The following is a 25,236-nucleotide window of genomic DNA, read 5'->3' as shown; positions in this document are numbered from 1 at the left end:
AAACTATTAATCGGGTAAAGAAAACGCAAGTCAGATCCATTCCTTTGCAAATTTTAGAACATTATCAGCCTTCTGCGTAGTTAGAGACAAGATGACCTCCAGAGGTCCTTTCCAACATAAACCACTCTGTGATTCTGTTTCCCAGCTTTGTCTCATGTATTATTGTCTGACTTATTAAGAATAATAGGTTGGGTATGTGTTATTATCCTCAAAATTAGTTTATTTCATCATAACGTATCTGTCTGTGCAGACAAACTTAAATATGAACAGCTTAGAACCAGAGAATCATAAGTAGTTGAGACTGGAAGATACCTCTGGAGATCATCTATTCCAGCTCCCTGCTCAAAGCAGGGTCAGGTAGAGCAGCTTGTCCAAGGCTTTGTCCAACCAAGTTTGGAATGTCTGTCAAAGGGGGAAAGTTAAACAAACAAAACCCAACAACAACAAAAAATTGTTTTTTCTTATGTTGAAATGCAGTTTCCCATATTTCAGTTTGTCCCTGCTTCCTCTGGACCTTGACTTAGTTCCACACAAACATGGATAAAAACATTCACTCTGAATTTGATGATATAGTGGTGATATGTTACGGTTTGCACTGTTTGAAGCAATCTGTTCAAGTGTATTTGCAACTGCATTAAGGAAACAAAAATTGTCAGGCATTACAACAGGGGAAACCTAATAATCTTTTTTGACATCAGGAAAATATGTTCAAATCTGACTGATGCTTAATTTGTTCTTTAGAAGTAGCTTTATTGTTTTGGTAGCTGAATGTTGCGTTTTTTTCACTCAGTATTTCTACCATTATCTGTTTGTAATTAACATCTGTGTAGAATCTCTGTCGTAGTAAGCAGAAAGATATTTTGGTTAGTTCTGAAGCTCAGCAGACTTCTCTGTTTCCAAGTGGGAGCACAGACTTAGTTTAATAGCCAAGTGTCATTCCTGGAGGATGCTACCCTGCCAGCCTTCCTCCTCTTTTTACATGAGTTCACACTCTATTAATAGCTGTGACACACATAACCTGAAAAAAGTGCAGGTTTCGAAGCCCTGTGTCTGAAATGTGGTGGAGGGGAGAGTTGGTGGCCTGTCAGTTCACACAAGCATAAGCCTTGCGTGTCATCAGCACCAGTGCTGGCAGCAGCATTTCAACAGCTTTAGCAAATACAGAAAGGAAGAGAATAGACTTCAGAGGGAATAGATTCAAATCTGAAAGAGGCATTATTACTTCTTATTTTTTTAATATTAAGAGTGGAAAAAATCTTATATAGAACACAACGTGCAAAAAAGATGAAATCTTCCACCAAGTTATAGGTGACCTAAAGGTTAAATACTCTTCACAGATTGAGTTACAAAACTGTTTAGTATTGATGAATTTCAGAACATAGGAAGCTTTTATATCTGTTGTTATTTTCCTTGGAGGATAATCTTTATAGTCTTGATAGAATTTTTATTCACAAATTTTCAATAATAAAGTAAAATAGGCTTATATGTTAGGACAAAGCAGAGAGATTAGTGTTAAGTTTTTTTTAAAGGTAGGAATCTGTCATAATGTCAGAGCTGTCTGCATAGGTTTAATCCTACAAGTAACATTTAAAAAAATAATACTACAGGCGAATTTTATTTCTATTAAAAAAACAGTCTGTATTATGAACTTAGCTCTGTTGCATTGCCTTCTGGGTATTTTTTGCCTTGGTCAGATTCTGCACTAAGAACTATGACCTTACCTTTTCATTTACAGTAAATACATTTCCATTTGCGCAGGACTCTGTTACAAAGAGTGCATGCATGATTGTATTTGAAGATGACATCCCACAGAACAAGATTTGCTTATTATCCATTTTTAATTTTTATTATTATTTTTGTCCTATTACCACCAGACAAGCAAAGAATCTAAAATTACCTAGGTTCTTCTCTTGAGCAATACACTTCTGTTATAAAGTTTGTATGTGCAAACAAACTAAGAGCAGCGAAGAAACTGCAAACTCTTATTAGATGCTAGTTTGTAGATAATGGGATTGCCCATATCTAAATGAAGGCAATATTTACCTGTCAAATTTTATTAATGATTGAAGTATTCTATCAGAGCGTGGTTTGGAGATACAACAGATGAGTGAAGAATGGATTTTTTGCTAGCAAAGAAAGTATATTAAGTAAAAATCTATGAGAGCTAAGAGGTTATGTTTTGTACTCTCTGGATTTAATCTGACAATGTTTTATTTGAGGGGGGAGAAAAACGACTTGGAAGCATATAAAGTGGAAACAGTCTTCAAAAATTTGTAACTGGAATTGAATTTTGATCAGAGCAACAGCAATGTCAGTTTAGAAGACCTGACAGACTGACTGTGTTGATTTGGTTCATGAACAGTTCTGCAATATAAGAGACAGAATTTGATGTTTAGCTCTCCATAGAGACATTGCACCTATTGCACAGTCGAGCTTTTAAGTTAGATGCCTATTTGTGTCACAGATAGAGATGTAATTCAGTTCAGTCTTCTGCAGGAATTCAGTTAATTTGTCCCTCATAGTTTTAGTGCTTTCTAACTCCTGAATTATTTTTTTTATTTCTGTGAACTTCTGAAATTAATGCACTCCTAATAACTAGCACCTTTTTGGTTTGCTGTTGATATAACAAAACAAAAATGCCATAGAGCTGTTCTTGTTGAATTTCTTCTGCTCGTTGAACTGAGTTGTGAACATACTCTGACAAAGCCAAACTACATTCTCTTATCAAATTCCTTAGATAGGTATGTAGAACAATGTCTTGGTTCATTATACATCTGATGGTACTCTGTCTTCTCTTGAGATAAAACATGTCATTTTTGATCATTTCTTTCTTATCACAAAAAGTGCTGTGTCTGACACGTTTTCAAACCTCTAGTCTTTTAGTGGTGTCAGATACGACTTATCTAACGTGATAAAAAAACTCATGCCAAATTGTTCACTGAACTCTGACAACTTTCATTACATCTCAAAAAAAAAAAAAAGAGAAAAAGGGAGGAGTAAATACTGCAACATGTGATCTTAGCAGACGACTTCTTCATTGCTGATAACTTTTTGGTGGGTGTGTGCACTCCATTTAACCTGGGAACACCCTCTCCGCTTCCAGTCTGTTAAGTACTCATTGTCAACAGCATCTGATATGGTGGGAGTAACTACCAGAATTTGTATTGTCTCAAATTTTTGAAATGCTGTTAATGATGTTTCTAGCTCAGGATTTTTTTTGTTTTGACAGCAAGTCCCTCTGTACAGCTGTGTTCTCTGTGAACTCAGGTCTGGGAAAAAAGATTGGTCAGCAATGTATGATTTTGATGTGCACAAGGACCAGACGTGTGTTTCTCAGACTGTATATGCAAAACCCACTGTCACTTAATTTCCTTCTTGAGACCTTTCTTCTGATATGGAACTATGTGTTCACAGATGCTTTACTTTGCATTGATAACAAATGGAAGCATCTTTAGTTTTCATATAATCTCAGCCAGGTTAAAATCCATTTTAATACTGGCTTAAGACCGTGGATTTATACTGATAAAGTACTTTCATATTGAAAATATTCTGATATTGAGAAAATGGTACTTAAATTCTGTGGGCTGAGTAAGAAGAAACCCATGAGATAGGTGTGTGTGTCCAGCTGAGAAAGTTTAGATATCATATGACTGATGTCCTGGCTGTCTTTTGGAACCATTGGTATAAGACGTGACAGAACTCACCTTACCATGGAAAACTGGGATACCTACTTAGTACCTTCTGTATAAAGTCTTTTGTGTTCTGTGGTTAAGATGTTTCTGAAAGGACTGATGTGAATCTTCTGAAGCCAATACCATTACAGGATCTCAGTATAGTTTGCATAGCCCTCAAGGAAATTCACTGGTTTTTCCTAAGTCTTTATCTTTGTGCTCACTTTTGCATCATTCCAAGATGATGCTATTACTTACAGCTGTCGTATCATTCATAAAGCTAAAATAGAGCTGCTCCTCAGATTCCTATGTGAACTACTTCACTATGAAGCAATTTTTAAAAGCATACAAGACATATTCCTAAGCTAGCATCCCAAATTCTCTGTTAAAAAGATAATTAATTGTTCTGTGCTACTTTAAAAATTGCACATGAATAGTAAAAGAAATAAACTGTTTCTTAGTTGTCAGCTGTTAAAGTGCTTCTGGGAGTGATTCAGGTGCTAAATGTGAATACGGATACCTATGGCCAGTTTTGGTGCTTCATGATGCTGGAGGCATCTGTGTTATACCTGACCTACAGGATGCCCATGTTCTTACAGAAACTGTGGTTTGAGGTCAGAAAAATGTCTTGAGGCACCTAAAATGCACCTGGAACCTAAATTTATTTGAAATTTTTTATTTCTCCTGTGTTTATTAATTATGTCTCCTGTGTGCTACACAGGTTTTGTGCTGAGAAAAAATTAAGAGCTATATTTAGTCTTATGCTATGCTTCCTGTAATTTGTTCATCATGGGAGAATAGCGAGGACAGAAGTTGTCAGGTGCTGAGGATCTAACGTGCGTGTGCATTCATGTGAGAACACTATAGTGTCTTCACCATGCAAAAAAAAAAAATATTCTTTGTTGTCTATTAAATCTGCCTCCAAATTGATGTTCTACAGGCCTCATTGATGGTTATGCAGATGAGAAAGCATTTCTGGAAAAACAGCTCCAGGAAAAAATAGATGTAATTGACCATCTTGAGCAAGAACTACTGTGCACAGGTAACAAATTGCAGGAGTTAGAGGCTGAACAGCAGCAGATCCAGGAAGAAAAGGAGTTACTCTCCAGACAGAAGGATGCGATGAGAGCGGATGCGGGGCCGATAGAGCAGCGTATGTATTCCTCACAGTCTTTCTATGAGATTTTCTTATACTTTCAAATAAATAAGTAAACTTGGCTTCCCCCCCCCCTCATTGTAATCAATAAGAATGTGATAGGACAAAATATGATATTTCCATACCAGATGTCTAATGTTAGCATGATAATTTTTCTTGATATTGAAACAAAAAATGACTGAATTTTCAGAAGTGTCAAGCAATCACAATTGTTCTTTAAGCCAGCAAAAGGTTGATACCTCTGAAAATCTGCTTTTATTTTTATTATTGCTGAAGATGGAATATCTTGAAGTATTAATAATAAATAGTAGTAGTAATAGCACCTATGGATAAAATTACTGGTTTAAATACTTTCCAAACAGAGTTTTAGAGGGACTAGCGAGCATGCCTACCAGAACATGATTGAACTACACATGATGACCAGGCTTGTGTTAAACACAGAAGATATACTTTTCTAAGAAATTCCTGTTTTGGGACAGAATGACACAAAAGTTGCGTGGTAACAAAAGACCATTATCTACCAGTGGTGAAAATGTTCAGCACTGATGGTGAAAATTCCAGATAAATACCATGTCAATATAATCTGACTAACTGCTTACTCAGAAAAAAAGCATTTACCCTCATGAAGTAGATGTGTAATTTTTCCTTAATTTTTTTCCTTAAACTAATAAATTAATATTTTTCGTTTGTGAGGGGAAGGAAATCAGAACAGTGGTTTTTAAGAAGTACTGATCTTTCAAGGTTTTCAATGCTTACATTGTAAATAGCAGGATGAAATTACCATTTTATTCAATTTCTAAAAGTTTATAGCAATTTATAGTGCTGCTGTTTTTGTAAATCACACTTCTCGGTGTGTATTTGCAATTCCCTGCATTCACTTGGTATAACAATGAAGTTTAAGAAGAACCTGTTGCTTCCTGCTTTATAGTAAAGAAGATCCTTGTCTATGACTCCAGTTTAGTTATTTGTTACATGATTTAGGTTTCTAAATATTTTAATGTTCATGTATAACAACTGTAAGGATAAACAGCTCCACAAGTATGTGTAGGTACTTATATCATGCATAACAGAATAACTTACCACATTCCCTAAGTTATCTCAACAACTTCGTCATTAAATGCCACATCTATCTTTGGCTTCATTTTCTCTTACATCGTTGCACCACAAGAAAAACTATAGCTGGCATGTGAATTACTTTGCTTCTTTTTTTTGTTTTCTCTCTCTCTGTTCTCCTAGGCCTAGTAGATGCTGCAGTCGATGCAGCTTCCCAAGCAGGTGTGTCTGTATGTTGCATGGCCAGGCTGTAACTGGGTGCAAGACTTATACGTACTGACGTTGTTAATCAGGATTATTGGGCTTTTGGCTTACTGACATTACTTGTACTTCTTACTGGCCTGCAGCTTTGATGTTGTATTTCATACTCAGTTTTTACATTTCGCTAACAACATTTCTTACGATTTCTAAGCATAATAAGCAAATTCATGAATAACCATCATCTTATTCACCTATGAATTACAGATACTTAGATGGCATTGGAGGGATGTTTTGGTAGCCTTTTTATTTCTTTTTATTTCCAAATACAGTTTAGCCATTCATTATGATAACTAAATACTGTAGTATATTGACATATAATGGTTATCTAGAAATGAGAATTGGTTAAATATGATGTAAGATGATGGTGCTTAAAGGATCTTTCTTCTATAGTGAAATTGTATTGTTTCTGTCTAAATATCAATCATGTTTTAAAGATTCTCCAATGTAATTGCACTTCACAGTTTGGATTTTACCTCAAGGGATTTGTACGGTTAGTTAATATGTACTTCAATGGGCTGTGGCTTAAGAGTCTTAATAGAGTGGTTTGGGGCTTTACTATATATGCTTGCCAGCTTTTTCATGAGTACTCAAAACTGGGCATCCATGCAGTCACTGATTTCGCAAAGCTCCAGTTACAGGTCAGTAATTTCCCTCTCTGTCTGCCCAGCAATGTCGCTAAGTCTTTCAATATGTCCTTCAAATTATTTATATGTATCACATTAAAAGATGACGACTGGGAGTGGATTGATTTTACTGACGCTGGGGATGAGAAGAAGGTTGGGTTTTCTGTACTTCATTGTTAACTCCTATGCTGACTCTAGCTGTAGTTTGAACCTGTACATTTTCTTTTCAATTGTACAAAGACTTTTTAATTTATATGAAACTTAAACATGGAAGTGATGTGATACAACTTCACTAACTGTCCTCTGAAGACTAACTAAAGGATAGTCATTTTAATGCAAATTATTTTTCAGAAGAAAATATATTTTCTAAAAAAGAAAAATAGTAGAAACCCAAACCAGTTCACATCCTTCTGCAGAGTACAGCATGGATACCTTGGGGAGTGGTTTTGCTTTGTAACATTACTAACTATTCATATCTGAAAGTAGTGTGTGATGGTTTTATTATAACTAGAATTGCTGGAAGAAACAGAAAAGCTAATGAAAGAAAAAATTGAAGTACAGCGTCAAGCTGAAAAAGAATATGATGACCTTCAGAAGCAGGTGAAAGTCTTGGAAATAGACTTGGAAGAACAGGTCAATCGTTTCATAGAGCTAGAGCAAGAAAAAAATGCAGAACTAATGGACTTAAGGCAGCAAAACCAGGCTTTGGAGAAGCAACTGGAGAAAACAAGGAAATTTCTGGATGTAAGTACGGTAAAAGGCTAGTTTGGTGAAGCGGGGAGGGGGGCACCTCTACTGAGGTTTGCTTCAGCAGGAAAGGCTAGTTTTTCAGTTTCTGAGCAAACATAAACAAGGACATGATAGTGACTGTGATAGGTTCCAGCACAAGAGTTTAATTAATGTTTTAAAAGTTGAAAATTCGTTTGAGATGCTTGCTTTGGCTTACTCTGTATTTCTAAGTATAACAGTATGCTTCCTAAATGTTTAAAATAATTGGAAACTTCTAAAGTTAATGAGAATACATAGATTTTTGCGACATTTACTTTTAACGGTTTGCGGAATCTCTATGTTTTTCGACAAGGTCTGTTGGAATTAAGTAGTCACCTTTGTTTGCCTCTGTTGTAGCCGACTTCTTCCTCCCTCAGGCTGTCTCTGCAGTTTTATTTTAGACTCTACCCTGTTTTCAACAAACACCGTCTTCCCTGCCTCCTTTTCCCATGTTATTCCTATTAAGGGTCCTGTGCTGCTGTCGGGAGAAAACTATGATTTCTGTACATTCTTGGTTAAGACTTTAGCTGACAGCAGTAGGATGGAATAATTTTTTGAATAATGTAACACCCCGTGGCACCTTCTCTGCATAATCTATTACTAAGCAGTAGTAAGGGAGAGATCTTTCCAGTTAGTTCTTAGAACAAATGGATTTGCTTTATTTTGTTTTTTGCAGTTACAAGATTATTTTTCTCACTGAAACTAGTTTGTCATAATAGGACAAAGTTCAGAAGTAAAAATTCCTATCACAAGTCCCATAGTCATAAACACACGCTGGTTTGGGATTATCAGTAAGATGAACTGAATAGTTACGGGCTACTGAGATGAATTGCTGTTTGCAATAGCAGCACTAGAATTCAACTATTTCCTTGAAACAGCAGATGAGCTTTAAAATCTGTAGCTTGTGAAGACTGAGGTTTTATTCCAGTTTCCTGAATTTTAGCAAAATATGTTGTTGCTAGACAGAAACTTTCCTCTTTGTATCAGATACTTCAGCTAGTTTGTTTTAATGCACCTGATATGGTTTATCTGTTTTACAAAGTGGCATTTAAAGGTGGTGCTTCACTAGATGATACCAGTGCCACATTATTTCCTGTATAAATATGTATTTCCCAAGTGTTAGACTGGGATATAACAACTGGAACTGGTCCTGTTGACTCCTCGTCAGTTTTAACACACTTAATTTTTGTTCTTAATTTCTATTGATGCTGCATATATCAAAGACAAACATTAGGAAAGAAAATAATAAACTGTTTGCTTAACACCGTTTGTGTGGTGTGCCTGGAACAGAAGAAACAAAACTGAGTTTTGTGAAGTAATACTGGATGTGCCTATGCTCTCCTAAATTTTAATTTAAAAATGTGAAATTTGTTGCCCCAAATGGTGAAAGAAGTTTTTTAATGGTAGTTGCAAGAGGTTCTGCTACCTTAAAAACAGTGTTACCATCCTCGCATTAACAGAAATAAGAAGTAGTAATATACTTAATTTAAACAGGTTTAAAATCAAATGGTGCATCCATGTAATTTCTTAACTTTCAGGAGCAAGCAATTGACCGAGAGCATGAGAGAGATGTATTCCAGCAAGAGATACAGAAACTGGAACAACAACTGAAGGTTCCACAGAGGAGTCAACCTGTCAATGAACATCAGACCAGAGAGGTAACAAATTTTATTCCTTGTACTTAATGAATACAAATATCAGTGACCAGTTGACAACTGTTAAGATATTGTAATCAAGCTGTTTTATGGTGTACCTAACCTGCATCCAGAAATATCAGTCCCCTTAGATGAAGGGTAAGGTGTTGGGGAAAATGGTGAAGTGGTGTCTTGGGGTGTTTTTTTGGCTGGCTGGTTCTTTGGATTTAGTAGTAGATATACAGAGACTTCGTAACTTTCAAAAAGTCTCTTTCATATAACTTAATTTAGAAAATTCACTGTTATCAAAAGCCTGTGGACTACTTTAGCAGTTTCACGTTCGTGTGTTGTTTAGTCCATCCTGTTTGTCCATAGCACAGGTACACAGCTGAAGGAACTGAGTTACCAAAGTTTAGCACCTGTGACTCAGGAACACTGTCTGGGTGCACTTGAACCTCCCCAGTGGAAGTCTGTCTCCACCAAGACAGATTTAGCAACTGTAGAACAGCAGCTCAGGGGAGTCATAAAAAACTCTTAGATGTAGCAAAATCAAGAGAAGTAGCAGCAGTTCAAACGCTGTATATTGTGAAGCTTCTGCATGTTTTATTTGATCATTTTTTAGTCAATTAAATTACTTTTTTTTTGTGGGTTTTCTTGTGTACTGCTTTTTGAGCAAGGCTGATATTCTTGCATTATTTTCTTGCCTGATTTTTGATGTTAAAATGCCTCTTATTAGGTTGCGCTGCAATTTTCAAATCGAAGTTCTTGTTGAAGTAGTTCAGTTGCTATAATTAAATTCTTAATTATTAGCAATATTTAGTATTCTGTATTATATAGTTTGGGACCGTAGACAGTAATAGGACATAAATTGATGCATGTGAGATGTAAGTTGTCAAAATATTTACTTATTATTCTCACATTTAGAGAGTATTTCATGGGGTTTTTATACAGAAGTTTGTACATATATATATTAATGCAAAGGTTTTAAGAAATCTCACAGTCAAAATATTCAGTCAGTACTATGTGATGTGGCTGTCATCAGCCTCTGTGAACAAAGAACACTGTGAAATAGCTGGGTGTGTGTTGACCAACAGATGTGGAGCAATTCTCTATCTATTTCCTTCTATTCCGAAGCGCATGCACGCTGCTCTCCTGTTGACACCTTCCACAGATGGGAGAGACTTTTTAGCACAATTCATTTTCCTTAATGCAGGGTATTCATTTTGAGTTCATTTCATTATGTGTTTGTTTATAATCTGGGGCATGGGTAGCATGTGAATTCCTGGTTAAAATTCTCACATTAAAAAAAATATTCTCCCAAGAAAAAAAAATTTATGACCTAATAAAAATTGCTCTATTTTTCTATACAGAGTCTATATGTAAAATTGTCCTGATTTATATGCACATATACACATATGCGTTTTCCATAAGTTAGCAGATATGCTACAATTGAAATTTAAAGCATGCTTTAAAATGACAGACAGCTGTAACTGGGATTAAAATTTTGAAATTTGTATTAGATGCTTTTAAATTAGAATTTTTTAGTAGGTAGAAATACAGGCATTAAGATAGTACCTGCAAGCACCACAGGTGTAGCTGCTGTTTTAGAGCTGGGTGGTGTTGAATGTGACATGTTACAAATCATAGACAGAATTTTCAGTAGTGTATTAATTTTTTTCAAATGATGCACATAATCTTACTATGTAGTTGATTTTGATGTCACTATGTTACTTGGACTGTTTCTCAGATGTACATTTCATTATTATTTCTCAGGCTTTTCTGTGATACCTGCTTTACTTTTTCATAGTTGCATGTTTTTTGAAATGCTCTTCTCCTTTGCGTGAATGCCGTGAGCATTTTCTTTTGGTAACTTAATTTATTTTTTACTATTGTTTCAGCTTACTCTGTCAACTTATTCCAGGGCGGGTTGTCATAACAAGTCTGCTCGAGACTTGATTTTTCTTTTTCCATTTCTCTCTCAGGACTTTTCTGTGGTCACTACAGACTTTACTGTTACTCATGGATGGGTAACGTCAATAATGCCATCCTGTCAGCTTTATGTTCTGGTCCTCTCCTCTCCTATCTATTGAAATGCTTTGAGTCTTCTACCTTTTGGCTACATCGTAACTCCCTAATTGTAAATACTGAAATAAGTTTCTTGAGTGGGACAAACATTAGTTGCTCCATTGCTTAGTTTAGCTCAGGTCTTAACTCTGTGCATCAGGCCTGATGTCATGGATTTGTTACATGTTTTTCTTATCTGTAATTTTGATTGATTATTTCTGAAATACTACTAGAACTGGAATCATTCCTATCTCTGCTACTTCAGTAACTTCTTAAACATGTTTTTTCTGAGCCGCAAACATCTGAACTAGTGAGATGCAGAATGCTTTATTTGGATGATTTATCCCCTATAGAAAGTGAAATTATATCATCCATCACTTCCGTTTCATCCCATTTAACAAACCCAGCAAGAAAACAAAGATTCCTGTTCCTTGGGATTGAAGTACAACAATTCCCTTCCATGTTAAAGACCCAGTGAGTTTTAGGGTATGTTTCTATGTCACTAACTAACTCCTTATTTTGAATAATGTTGCCACAGATTTTTGGAACTATGATGTTCCTCAAAGATGCACGTAGCATCTTGACCTTTGGGTCAGGCTATTCCATCCGTAGATGTTAAAGGTTTCTTTTCAGTGGGCTGCATAGGGTTGCTGTGCTACTTAATTTTAACTGACTAGAGAGTCCGAAGGCTTCAGAAGGGCAAGATCAGTTCTGCAGAGTAGGTGATAAAGCACAGAACATGTCACTTCTTCAAAAATGCTGTTTGTATTTGCTGGGTGTAGCACTACAATATCCTAACTTTACATTCTGTTTCAACAAAAGAGTAGGAGAAAAAGAGTGGTATTTTTTCCCTGTCACAAATGACTGCTGTTGCTATTGTTAGCAAACCCTTCTGATCTAGTACGATATATTCATCTTTTTGCCTTATTGTCACCAGGTTGAACAGTTAACAAATCATCTAAAAGAAAAAACAGACAAATGCAGTGAGCTTTTGCTAGCTAAGGAGCAACTTCAGAGAGATATACAAGAGCGAAATGAAGAAATTGAGAAACTAGAGTGCAGGATAAGAGAACTGGAACAAGCCTTACTCATCAGTGCAGACAACTTGCAAAAGGTATTGCTTAGTCTTGTATTTACTGCTTTCTTATTTTCTTGAGAACAAAACAGTATATCTTTTTTATTTGTTTGTTATTAAGCAAATAAAGTTACTAATTTATACTGTACATTTAAAGGTGGAGGAAAGGAAGCAGTTTGGCACCATCATAGTAAAGGGAGAATTACCTCTCGAAGCACAACTGCAAGCTGAAAGAGAAGCTGTGGACAGAAAAGAAAAGGAGGTAAAATACCTGTGAAATGTTCAATATTCCTGCTGATATTTTGGTTTGTCCGTTTTTGCTTTCTGTTTAGCTACATGAACTATACCGATGAAATTTTTTCATCAGATCAGTGAGTCAGCAGTACAAATCCCTTTGAAATTCTCTTGTGAACCATGATAGTTGCTGATATTGTCTATGTTAATGCTTATGACTTACAACAGCATTTCTGGTATCAAAGTTCAGCCCAATTAAGAAAAACTTCATAGTGATTTCAGTTGATTTTTAATAAATTTTAAAATTCCATTCAATTTAAGGACTCAGAATGTCACTGGGTGCACATTCTTTTGTGCATACCAAACTAGTTTGGTGTAGACATTGCACTTGAAAATTATGACATTTAATTTTTGGTATGGCTGTCTACTCCTTTTCCACCATTTGTTTTGGAAACACAGGTCACGAACCTTGAGGAGCAACTGGAGCAGTTTCGAGAGGAGCTAGAAAATAAAAATGAAGAAGTTCAGCAATTGCACATGCAACTGGAAATTCAGCGAAAGGAGTTCACTACACACTTGCAAGAACTTGAACAAGAGAACAAATTATTTAAGGTAATTGTGTAACAAAGATCTTTATTTTCCTCCTCCCCAGAAATAAATTATTGGAAAAAGCCAGGGTGCCAAATTATTTCTCAAGCATTCCACGGTTCAAGTTGCACAGTACTAAGAAGTTCATATAATTGCTTGTCATTCCATGCAATCTGTGTATTTTAATTTCTATGCCTTAAATACTCGTAGAAGTATATGCAGAAAACATTATGTACAACTGTAACATGGCTTGGGTTGTTTTTTTTTTTGTAGGATGAAATGGAAATACTGGGACTAGCTATCCAGAAATCTGAAGATGCCACCATAAAGGACCATCATTTAGTGGCTGGGAGGCTCGCTTACATCATGCAAGAAAAGGAGCGGGAAATAGATCATCTACATGAACAGATTGCAAAACTGCAGCAGCAACTGGAAGTCACAACGGACAACAAAGTACATACTTTTGAAATATTTTTCAGTCCTACTTTGTGTTGTTAACTGTTTAAAGAAATAAAACCTCTGTCTCTCCACCATTTACATCATCTTCTATTGCTGCCTTAACTTAAAAATGGAAATGCTTCAGTTTCAAGCAAAGCTTTAACCCTCATCTGTTTTTCCTCTTTTGCCTCTTTTTTTTTTTTTTTTTTTTATGAAGAGTACTTCTTGCTTGCCTTTGTTTTTATAATTCTGCCTTCTGCTTGAATTTTTGTCTTAAAGTCTTCTTCATTCCTTACTCTTCTAATGCTTCTGGACATTTAGTAGTACACAAGTAGCTGAATTCAATCTCAACATGCATTCTACCATCTCCATACAATGACTTTGAGCGTTAAATTTCAGTGGCACCTCCTGGGTCATGTTGGATTTTATAGGGGTTTATTAGCAGCTGAACTTCTGTGCTTCATGAGCTTGTGTAAATACTTTGTCATCCTACCGGTGCTGGCAATGTCTTTAATCCAGTTTGAAGCATGGTGGATGTGCAAACAAAATGCTGTGTTTATTAGAAATACAGAGCAAGAAAGAAAGCAGCAGATTAGTCCTCCTCTTCTTTACTGATATTTTACACCTGTAGCTGTCTGTTGTTTTTCAATTATGTGTATTTATGATAATGAGCTTCATCTTCTGGCTTGCTTCCATTTTATACAGGTATAACACATTTGATTTAAAGAGAAATACTACTTATTTTGCATTGATATAAATGCCAGAAGAAACAGGGTGCGGGTCTTGCATTTTTTATAGAAAGAAAATCAGATCTTTTCAGTGGATGAATTTTGCATTCTGAACATTTTAAAGATCTCTAAAGCTTTATCCTGAAAACAAATATTATTAATTATGATAAGACTAGAAGTTGTGTTACCCCTCAGTAGATGGTTGAACATTTAAGGTGACATTCTGCTGGGACATATTGAATTCCCTGAAACAAAGCTCTGACTGAGCTGGATAATTTCACTGAGTTTTTATGTGAGATATTTAGTTATAACGAACCTCAGTGAATAATGACAAAACTTGGAACTGGATTTAGGAAAGACCATACTTCAAAAATCCAGTACAGTTCTGCTTTATACAGTGACCACAGAAACCTTGTTTTGAAAACAATACCCAGGATTCAGGTATAATTCATTTTAATGATTGGTTCTAGTCCTGTTATATGAAGTTTCATTTTCTTAATTTCGTCATCTTACTCAGTTGTATTTTTGAGGAAGTTAAATAATTACTCTGTTTGCCTGATTATGAGATTGGTATTAAATATGAATAGATTGTTCTTAGGTTAATCCCTTTCCTAATTGCATCAATGTCTTCATCCCACGAAGTGCTTCTCTTTTAATTGCTGTATTTGCCTTTTGTGGTCCTTTACCTCACTGTGTTATGAAGAACAGAAGCTGTTACGCTGACTTGATAGTAATCACCAGCATCGCTTTTCTTTTCTTCTGAAAACCAATGACTTGTTCACGTTTTCTATAGCATTTTTGGGATTCCTCTATTCTATGTCGATTTTTAAAAATAAGTTCCTTGTTGACAAATCGGCCCTTCTAATTTATACGGTCACGTCTTGTACATATAATTATTACAAAGTCATGTTATTCTGTTTAACTAACTAAACCTAATGAAGTATTGAAAAGTAAAGGGAAAAGCACAGGTATTTAAGTAATAAGTTTAGTCCTCTTCCTTCTTCTCTTCCTCTCTTTTTTTTCCTCTTCTTACCATTTCTAAAAGGTTCTTCTAGAGTTCTTCCCTATTTTAGGTACCATAACTGATTTTATTTTATAATATCCCTTTCCAAATACTCTTGACAGGTTTCTTTCTGTCTTTTTCATTTCCAGTGTAGGAGCAGATCTCCAGACACTCTTAAAGAAAATGTATCCACTTTTTGTTTCTCAGACCTACTACTTATAATCTGGCCTGTCTTCATTTTGACTTTGTAAAGGATTTCTTTTCATTCATTCTCTCAAATGAGAGTTTGCTCCTACTGCAATTTAACAAGCAGGATTTCTAATTAATTTTATAAAACTTATTCTATTGGGATCTGGTAACTTGTGTATTATTCCTTTTGATAAGCCTTTTATTTATTTTAGTGTTCATCAACACCAGTTATTCAATTTTTTGTGTCTACTCATCTATTTCTTGTTAGAAGTTGATATAAGATGGATTTTCTTTTTCTGCATCACAAACTCATCACCCTCATATTTGCTCAGTTACATTGTTTTAGTTACATCCATTCTTGCAGTTTTGAGCCCCTTACATAGCCAGCAATTTTAAGTGTCTTTAGAACTAATCTAGGGAAATGTTACTGTCACCATCTTTACATCTTCACCAATGTCTTGTAGAATTTTGTTTGGCTGGTCATATAAATTTTTAAATACATACTTCTATAACTTTCATTCAAACTATAGCACAAACGAATAATTGTGCTATGGATACTGTTTGCCCTGTGTGTTCTTGTGCACATCTGTACATATGTGCACACACATCCTCAACCAAACACGTATTTGGGTTTGTGACGGGAAGGGTCAGAGATAACCGATAGGTTTTTGCAGTGGTCTCAGACTAAACAGCACATTAAAATGGGATTTTTCAACACATTTAATAAAAGGTCTATTTGTATTTAAAATGCATATCCATCTTAATTGGCTGTGTCCTAGACAAATCTGTTTGACCATATGAATGAATAGTGTTTTTGCATGAAGGGCACAGTATCTGTCTAATCTAACTGAACATATCTGGCCTGTGTATGGCAAGCTCAAGTTTTGTTTTGTTTTTTTTTAATTAAGGGTATTTTTGATGTAATGTAATGCAGGGTGATTTATCTGTAAGTTTTAAGCTCCGTAAACCTTGGTTCCTTGGAATTCTTTGAATAAAAAAAATAAATAAATATTCAACCTTGATTGCATAAGATTGAACAGTACAGACATGACCACTCCACTTGTTTCTCCTTTATTTTTAACACAAAGGACAAGAGAGAGTTTTAGACCAAACTGTTGGGAAAAAAATATTGTGAACTAAATGTCAGTTTTTCAAATCTTTGTGCATATTACGAATGCTTTCACTTCATTTGATGCTTTCACACCCATTTTGCAGTTCATTAAGATCACAGGCTACTTTGTCAGTCCTGTGTGAAGATATCCTGGTTCTCATAAAACTTTACAAGAGACATCCCATTAAGAAGTTCACTGAGAACATACTTACAAGACAAGACATTTCAATGTGTATTTAAACTGTTGTTGTGAAGTCCAGGAGAAGAATTGTCTGAGGGTTTAATAGTTGCCCATTGTGAAGTTCTTTTGTTTTTTGGTTTTTTTTCAGGTTATTGAAGAGCAAAATGAGCATATACAGGAGCTGGAAGCCCAGATAGAATTTCTGAAAAGTGATCAAGAACGCGTAAAGAAAAAAAATGATGAGGAACTAGAGCAGCTGAATGATGTAATTGATAAGCTTCAGCAGGAACTGGCAAATATCGAACAAGTACCTGCAGACATTGCTGCTGTTCAGGAAGATGCTGACAGTCTAAAACATACACTTGAAACGGTTCTGGCGGAAAAAGCAGCTTTGGAGAAGCAAGTAGAAAACATGCATGTAGAGGCATCTCAAACGAAGAATGAGCTTGAGGAAACTAACTTAAAAATGAACCAGCTAATGCAAGAAATAAGTATGTTACAAAAAGAGCACAAAAGAATGACAGAGGAGCATAAGTGTGCACTGATGAAAGGTGATAGGGAAAAAACAGAAGAGAGGAGCAATGGGAAAACTGGAAAAGTGGAAGAAAACTCATGTGAGAAGATAGACTTGCTAGATCAAACACAGCTTTGGTCTTCAGGTGAAAATATGAGAGTCGCCATTAGCAAGATGGAGATACAACAGCAGCAGCTTCAGGCATGCATTGAGGAAAAAGATTCAGAACTATGCCAGGCCTACAATGAAATAAAAGACTTGAAAAAGCAAGGCAAAGCTGAAAGAGAAACACTTAACAAGAAGATATTAGAGCTGGAAAAGATGCTAGTGGAGAAAGTTGCTGCTGCTCTTGTGAGTCAGGTTCAGCTAAATGCAGTTCAGGAGCAAAGGAAATTAATGCAGGAAATTCAGGAAGCTCCCAGATGTATGGAGGAAGCAAGCAAGAATGCCCAAACAAAGGGTTTGAGTGATGAAACTGAGAACGAGATGGAATCAAAATTGTCACTCCTAACACAGAGGCTTAGTGAGATGGAGGACCAACTGGCAACGGTAAATCATAGCTTGGAGCTAGAAAAAGAAAATGTAAACATTGTGCAAAAGGAAGCCAAAGTGAAAGAAGAGAGACTCTTAGAACTCCAGCAATTACTAGAAGAGATGGAAGAAAAACACAGAGGAGAGATTCAGAAATGTATTAAGCAAGAAGAAATGCAGACAGATCAGGTAATTAGATACCATTTTCTTTTTGCTTGTTTTCACTAAAATCAGTCATTTTACGTAAACTATAACGAATGAAACACGTCTTTGTGAGACTAATGGTAGGAATATTCTACCATGTGAGGTGTTCTTCATTTCTACATTATTCCTGGAGTTACGAAGAAGAGAAGGATGTTATTTTAGGTGAACTCCACTACCAATTTCCATTTTGCATTAAAAACACCTTGCCTTTTCATTAATTTTGAACATATACTTTCTTACTTTGAACTGACGCAGAATGGAGTGAATTAATTACACTTTTACATGGCGTGGAGGCAGAGAGAGAAAAATTAAAATTATAAAAATTACCTAAGAGAGGATTCAGAATGATAAGGGAGTGATAGCAATTTGTCTGTACAGGTTGGGGGGGGAGGGCAGGGCTTTTTTGTTTATGTATGCTTTGATTTTGGTTTACATTTTCTTGCTTTTCTGTCTTGATTCCAAAGATATTTGCCATTCAGTAGTTTTTACCAGTACATATTTGTCCTGATTTCCATCCGCCACTGGTTGTGTTGCCTCTGATTTTAAAACCTTCAGTCACAGTTGACTGTGCTTGATAACCCAAACATGGGCTTGGTTGCTGAAACTCTTCAGAGACATTATGAAACCCAGTGCTGGACCAGGAAATCCAAATGCAGATTGAATGACTATCTTAAATGTCTTATAAATTTAATAATGTTATCAGACTTCATTTCCTGCTCTCTGTTGACCTTCCTCCCTCTGCTTTTCGCATGGTGTAGCCAATTTCTGCTTGCAGTTCAGTAAATTGTAAGCAGATAGTATTTCCTCCCACACTTACCCAGTTTGTGGGAATGCATTTAAGAAAATGATCTTCCCATTTCAAGTGTTTGAGGCTATGTTAATCCAGATAACATTTGTTTTCTCTTGTGGTCCTTTTGTTTGTAGCTTTTGTAAGTTGGTGTGACAAGTATCAGTGGTGTTAATACTTGGTTCTTTGTAAGATTCTTCACTATTTTCCATATCTTGTGTTGCCATGTAGGTAGGAGCACAACTCATGGAAAGTCAAAGAGAAAATACGCTTATTAATGAACTTGAGAAAGCTAAAGAAGAGGCAGCTGCTGCTAAGGAAGAACTGAGCAGTTACAAAGAAAAAGCAGAAAAGCTTCAGCAAGAACTAGCAGTAAGAACAGGATTTTTCCATACTGTATTTAAAGCACATTATTTTACAGGATTTATTGCGCAAATATGCATGCTATAGGGTTTTTTTTAATCTTATACTGAGAATGCCACTCAGAAAAATGGTCACTCAGTACCTACTGTCAGTGGTATAGAGCTGATGCTGTAGACAAATCCTCACTTGTTGCCAAAGTCCACTGTAGTCCAACAGTGGATCTAGAGCCATATTCCTTAGGAGATAACATTTGTTACCCTGTGTCACAACTGCTTCAAAATAGGATTAAACTGAGTTTTAATTGTAGAGAGAGTTGTTTGGGTTTTAGATTTTTTTATATTTGGGGGGACTGCAATTCCAATTCTCCATATTTACAGGTAAAAGAAACAAGTCTGATACATCTTCAGGAAGACCTGTGCAAAGTCAAAGAGAACTTAGTTAAAGCAGAGGAGAGGCTTGCAAGTTATGTGAGAAAGGACAAGGAAATGGCAAAAGCTGAAAGCAAAAAGGATGCGGAAATATTGTGTGATTTGTTAACCAGTGAGTCTACTCTAATTAGAAAAAGCTCATCATCTCAAACAGACAAGACTGTGGAAGTCAACACCTGTATCCAGACTTCACCAGTGCCTGCTGAAAATGCAGAAATCCAAATTGATTTGCAAAATCAATGTTCTTCAGAAGAGATTGCAGAGATGGTAAGAGAATTTAGGGAAAAAATTGAACAAATGCAAGAACTCCACGCTGCTGAAATCATGGACATGGAAACGAGACATATTTCTGAATCTGAAGCATTAAAGAGAGAGAAGTTTGTTGCAGTGCAAGTACTGACTGAAGAATGCAATACTTTGAAGGAAGTCATAGAAACTCTACGAGCTAAAGAGGTCTGTGTCCTGGTTTATAATCATTGAACTACTCTTGCTCCTGCTACGGAAATTCCTATTTAAAGTCTGTTAAGCATGAACCACCACATGTTCTGTAAAAAGCTTTTAAGTGTTCTGATTTTTGTACAACATAGGGAGAGATTGTCCACCCCTTCCTTAGCAGTTTAAGTTTGGAAGCGTGCTCAATTATCAGACACTTACTTGTGCTCCTGCCTTGGACCTGTCCTGCTCTGTGACGTGAGGACAGACGTGGGTCACCCTGTTGAATGCCAGCTTTCTTGGCTCCATTTTGCTTATTTTGATTGCAGGGGAAACTGAACGAAGAGGAAACATATTGTTTCCTGCTCCTTAGAATTAGATCCCTCGTTGTGAGTGAGGAATTAAAGATTTTATTGTTCTCTTTTCTAAATACAGGGAATCCCAGTTTCTGGATTAGCACGCTCTCCACCTTATCAAGCTAGAGATGGAGGTTCTAGTGGTAAGAAACTTGTTTTTATAGATTTCAAACAGCTTTATAAATTAAATCTGTTTTTTTAGTATTAAGTTTACTGTGAAAAAGTTTGTGTTCTAAGAAATAAAAACAACTACTCCCCAGATCAAAGCAGAAGCCTGTTGCACTAAGAAAAGGTGCTAAGCATGCCATATCTATTGTGCTATGGAAGGAAAATTACTGGAGTGGAGATGGGTTGAGTTGAGACATCAGATGCTGATTATTTTTATTTCCACTGGAGTTTCTATATTCTTGCATATTACGTCATCGTGTCTTGATAGAATTTAAAGCTGCAGCTCTCTAGCAGTGGAGATGGTGACAGGTACTGACTTCTCCAAAAGCAAGAAAAATTATTAATATGATGCCTTTCATCAGCAAAGGCTAAGGATATTAGGGGGATGTCATTTGGCGGAAGTGTCTGTGCAAGTAGTTGTTTACCTTTTAGAACAAAACTAGTAATTTTTTTAATGTGTTTTGGGGTTCTGTTTTTTGGTTTTGTTTTGCTGTTACTACTTTGAAATTGAAAAACTATAAAACAAGTAGTCACCAGGCTTAGAATCGGCTCTGTTGACATGCAACCACCTGTTACAACAACAGACAAAAATACTTTTTGATGCCTGTTCTTCAAAGTTTCACAGTAATCCAGCTTTCATGTTTTTCTCTCCTTTTATTTTAGACTCCAGTTCAGACTGGAGTCAAGGAATGTATCTTGCTCAGACCCAGGGATCTGACACAATATCTGAAGGAATAGATGAAGGTGAATCTTCAACAGATTTGCTTCCAAAAAAAATTAAGGTAAAATAGAAATGATAATTTTTATTATGGAACAAGAGTGATACTAGCAAAAGCTTAGATTGGCTGCTGCTTGATTAGTGGAAAGAGAACCATTTAGATAAGTTTTAAAGTGTTAACTATTTTAATACATTTAAAAGTACTTCTGGTAAATGATGTGCATTTTTGTGTGTTAAGTTAGGTTAAATATAAGTTTTGTATCTGTGGGCTTGTTCTCAATTATGATTATGAGAAACATATTTGCTGTTAATTATAATTTATTCTAGTTTCTATGTATTAATGATAATGTCATATATTACACAATTTTATAGATTCTGTGGTAGGAGTAGAATAATATTTATATTATGAAAGTAAACAAATGTGTTTATTATAAGCAGCAAGGATATGATGCTTTTAATTACATTTTTTTTTAAAAAAAGGTAATTATTTTCCAGCAAAGTCCTGGCTTAATAGTAATTTCAAAAAGTGAATTGCAAAGCTCACTTTGTTTTTAAAATGTCAGTTTCCATCAGCAACCATTTTAAAATTTGAGTATCAATTTGAAAGATGAACTTTCGAAATTTGCATTTGACGCTGTGGAAAAATACAACTAGTAAATAAGTTCTGCTGTTTGGCAGATGTATAGAACTGAGTGACACCTCTGTCTTTGACAGGAGGAAGCACAGTTTCCTTATACTTATCAATTTAGAAGTACCAATATTCCAATACAGAATCATAGTACTATATAGGTTGGGAAAGACCCTCAGGATCATCGAGTCCAACCAGAACCTAACTCTGGCACTAAACCGTGTCCCTGAGAACATCGTCTACATGTCTTTTAGACACCTCCAGGGATGGTGACTCCACCACTTCCCTGGGCAGCCTGTTCCAATGTCAGACAACCCTTTCTGTGAAGAAGTTTTTCCTAATATCCAATCTAAACCTCCCCTGGCACAACTTGAGACCATTTCCTCTTGTCCTATCACTTGCTACTTGGGAGAAGAGACCAACACCCTCCATGCTACAACCTCCTTTCAGGTAGTTGTAGACAACAATAAGGTCTCCCCTCAGCCTCCTTTTCTCCAGGATAAACAGCCTCAGCTCCTTCAGCTGCTCCTCACCAGACTTGTGCTCCATATGTATGAAATAAGATTATTATTGTTGTTAATATTATTATTATTAGGACAGGCATTACAGTTTTCTTTTTGTATTTATTGTAGGGTTTGCTGAGAGCAGTCCATCATGAAGGCGTACAGGTGCTGTCTCTGACTGAGTTTCCATATGGGGAAAGAGAGATGCCACTTCTTAAGCAAGAGCCAGAATCTCGGCTTGAGGAGAGGAAAGCTTTTCTAAGCACCATTTCGTCTCTGAAAGACCTAATTGCAAAAATGCAACTTCATAGAGAAGCTGAGGTATAAATAATGTCGTAAGATTCTATCTAAATTTGTAATAGTTGATGTAACCTTATGAGACACATTCACAATTCAGGTTTAAATACTCTAAATATCATGCTACAAGGCAAAAGATTTCAAAAACATGCAATAAAACTGCGTGTCACACATTCTGGTAATAAAATATATCTTAAATTAGGCCTTGCATTTGTTCTTCTGTGCATTGATAGCTTTTGACTGTATGTAATTACCTTTTACAAATAATTATTTTGAAGGCATGTTTCCAGTAGCAGTTCAAGTAGATTTTTTGCTGTTCTTACTGGTGTAGTAGAACTTGGACACTATTAAAAAGATACTGCAGTGAGAGAAAAGAGGGGAAAAATTGTTTAAAGTATAACACAAGACTAATAACATTTACAAGGATGTGCCTGTCTAATTTCCCCAGTTAGACTTTTGGATATATGTAGGTAGTTTCTATTACTGCTGCATTTCCTTCAGCATGCAAAGTGGAGGGATTATATTTATATCATTAAAAAATAAAATCTTCTTCATACACAATATCTGCACCCTACCACAGAGCTCTGTGAGAGTCTAGGGACATACATATAACACCATAAAAGTTAAGAGGACAGTGTACAGTAACAGAAATAATAACTACACAGGGCTATGTTTTCAGTTATAAAAAGCTAGTTTGCTTCCATCTAAAAGGCGGATAAAAGTTTAGCATTTGTGCATGCAGAAGAAATCATACCATGTACAAGAAGTACATCCATTGGTTTGAATGAATGTTATATAGCTATTGAGTAAGAAAAGCTCAGTATTCCACTGAAAACACACCCTTTACCTAAAATGATAATGACCATTCTTGATGTGATCTTTGAATTTTGCTGTTTAAATTGTTTTTATACCACTGTAGGTTTATGCAAGTACTGAATCCGAAGGCGTCTCAGACTGGCGAGGAGAACTTCTGCATGCTGTTCAGCAGCTGTTTGTGAGAGAACAAAATGTTCTTCTTGCTGCGTTTCAAACTGAACTTGCAGAACTGGGCACAAGAGATGCAGTGATGTTGATTAATCAGTTAGAGCACAGACTACAAGAGCAGGTAATAGAAAATATACTTTAGTCAAAGTGTATTTGTCTATGTTAGATTTTAATTTTTAAGGTATAAATCCGTTTAAAAATATGTGTATTAATGTATAATATGTTTTAACAATGTAAGGATGAAAACAAAGTAAGACTTGGAGGAAGAAGAGATGTCTTTAAAAAGAAAAAAATGATGTGGTGTGAGAAAGAGACTTTTGAATGTACAAACTATAGAAAAAATACAGCTTTCAGAGTTCAATTTTAATTAAACACAGTTCTCCTGAGCTTGATTTCATTACATTAATTAGAATTATGTTACACTGTCTAAGAGAAAAGGTATTATAGTTGTATATATGAAGCAAGTTGTAAGAAGAGGAAGTCATAAGGCTGCTGTCGGACAGAGAGAGGTCAGTTATCTCCTATGGAACACGGAACGATTAGTGAGGAAAATTAAAATTTGCCATAAAACTGGTAGCTCTTTTGATCCTACGATTTGATGTCTAGTAGAGAAATACAAAAACAACAAGCAGTTCTTCCCAATATTGTAATTTTGACTCAATATGACTTAATTGTGAAAAGGCTTGAATATGTATGCACTATGAATATAAAAGTAAATGTAATATCCATACCATAGATATTCTGAATTTTACTTTTAAATGTTTCTCATGTTAATAGGTTACTAACCAGAGAGCAGCAATGGACTGTCTTCAGAATGCTGACAGAAGAAGTCTGCTGATGGAGATTCAAGTATTACATGCTCAGATGAACACTAAGAAAAATAATCCAAAGAGAGAACAAGAGATTGATTCAAAAAGCCAAGGTGACTTCTGTGGTAATATATGTCTATTTCCAAATGCTTTCATGGCTGTGCTCATAACTTTGTAGGTGAAAAAATACTGACTTTCTTTGCTCTCTGTTTTTTATACTCATGTTCTGAACATGCCTACTTTTCATCTTTCTCAGTCTTACTGGGCTAATTTTGCAAAAATTAAAATATAGTCTGTGTTCTTATTATTTGTATCAAATTGAAAGTGATATAATGTTATCTCATTTGCTATAAAAATCGGGCTTGTATTTGAAGGTTAGTTTCTGTGCTTCAGTGTTTAGGTTCAACAGCTTTGAAATTATTCCCATTGGATAGTCAGTCATAATGAGTAAACTAAGAAGCAATTATAAAGAACAACAGAAAGTTCAAAGAACAGATATACTTCAAGTAAATACTCACTGTGTTCTGTCACAAAAATTTGGTTACAAGTAAGTCATAATCCAAATGATAAATATTGATATGGTTGTGCACATAACTTTTTAAAGAAGTTTAAGAGTGGAAGTGATTTTTTGGAAAACATCAAACTTATTCCAGTATAAAAGGCATGGTTTTGCTTTCACTCCACTATTGAAATAATAAATTTTAAAATATCACTCTTAGTGAGAGCCTTATTGTCTG

The 25,236-nt window shown here is 35.6% G+C and overlaps 1 protein-coding gene across 6 annotated transcripts in view; it reads left to right on the top strand.

The window, feature by feature from the left end:
• AKAP9 (A-kinase anchoring protein 9) overlaps positions 1-25,236 on the top strand; it is a 112,913-nt gene that overhangs the window by 74,925 nt on the left and 12,752 nt on the right. For 3 of the 6 annotated variants that reach the window (XM_071805138.1, XM_071805143.1, XM_071805142.1), the window contains 16 exons: positions 4,612-4,824; positions 6,064-6,102; positions 7,276-7,508; positions 9,071-9,190; positions 12,168-12,344; positions 12,463-12,567; positions 12,999-13,151; positions 13,401-13,580; positions 16,926-18,011; positions 19,045-19,185; positions 19,554-20,057; positions 20,472-20,535; positions 21,224-21,342; positions 22,539-22,730; positions 23,626-23,811; positions 24,468-24,624. In XM_071805138.1, coding sequence (XP_071661239.1) covers positions 4,612-4,824; positions 6,064-6,102; positions 7,276-7,508; positions 9,071-9,190; positions 12,168-12,344; positions 12,463-12,567; positions 12,999-13,151; positions 13,401-13,580; positions 16,926-18,011; positions 19,045-19,185; positions 19,554-20,057; positions 20,472-20,535; positions 21,224-21,342; positions 22,539-22,730; positions 23,626-23,811; positions 24,468-24,624 — 3,669 coding nt within the window. The remainder of the gene's footprint in view (positions 1-4,611; positions 4,825-6,063; positions 6,103-7,275; positions 7,509-9,070; positions 9,191-12,167; positions 12,345-12,462; positions 12,568-12,998; positions 13,152-13,400; positions 13,581-16,925; positions 18,012-19,044; positions 19,186-19,553; positions 20,058-20,471; positions 20,536-21,223; positions 21,343-22,538; positions 22,731-23,625; positions 23,812-24,467; positions 24,625-25,236) is intronic. The other 3 variants (XM_071805140.1, XM_071805141.1, XM_065832762.2) reach the window with 3 other exon arrangements.

Source organism: Patagioenas fasciata, chromosome 2 (genome assembly GCF_037038585.1).
Source record: "Patagioenas fasciata isolate bPatFas1 chromosome 2, bPatFas1.hap1, whole genome shotgun sequence".
In the NCBI taxonomy this organism is placed as follows: Eukaryota; Metazoa; Chordata; class Aves; order Columbiformes; family Columbidae; genus Patagioenas; species Patagioenas fasciata.
Note: the sequence above shows the minus strand (reverse complement) of the source record. Positions and strands in the feature narration are given on the sequence as shown.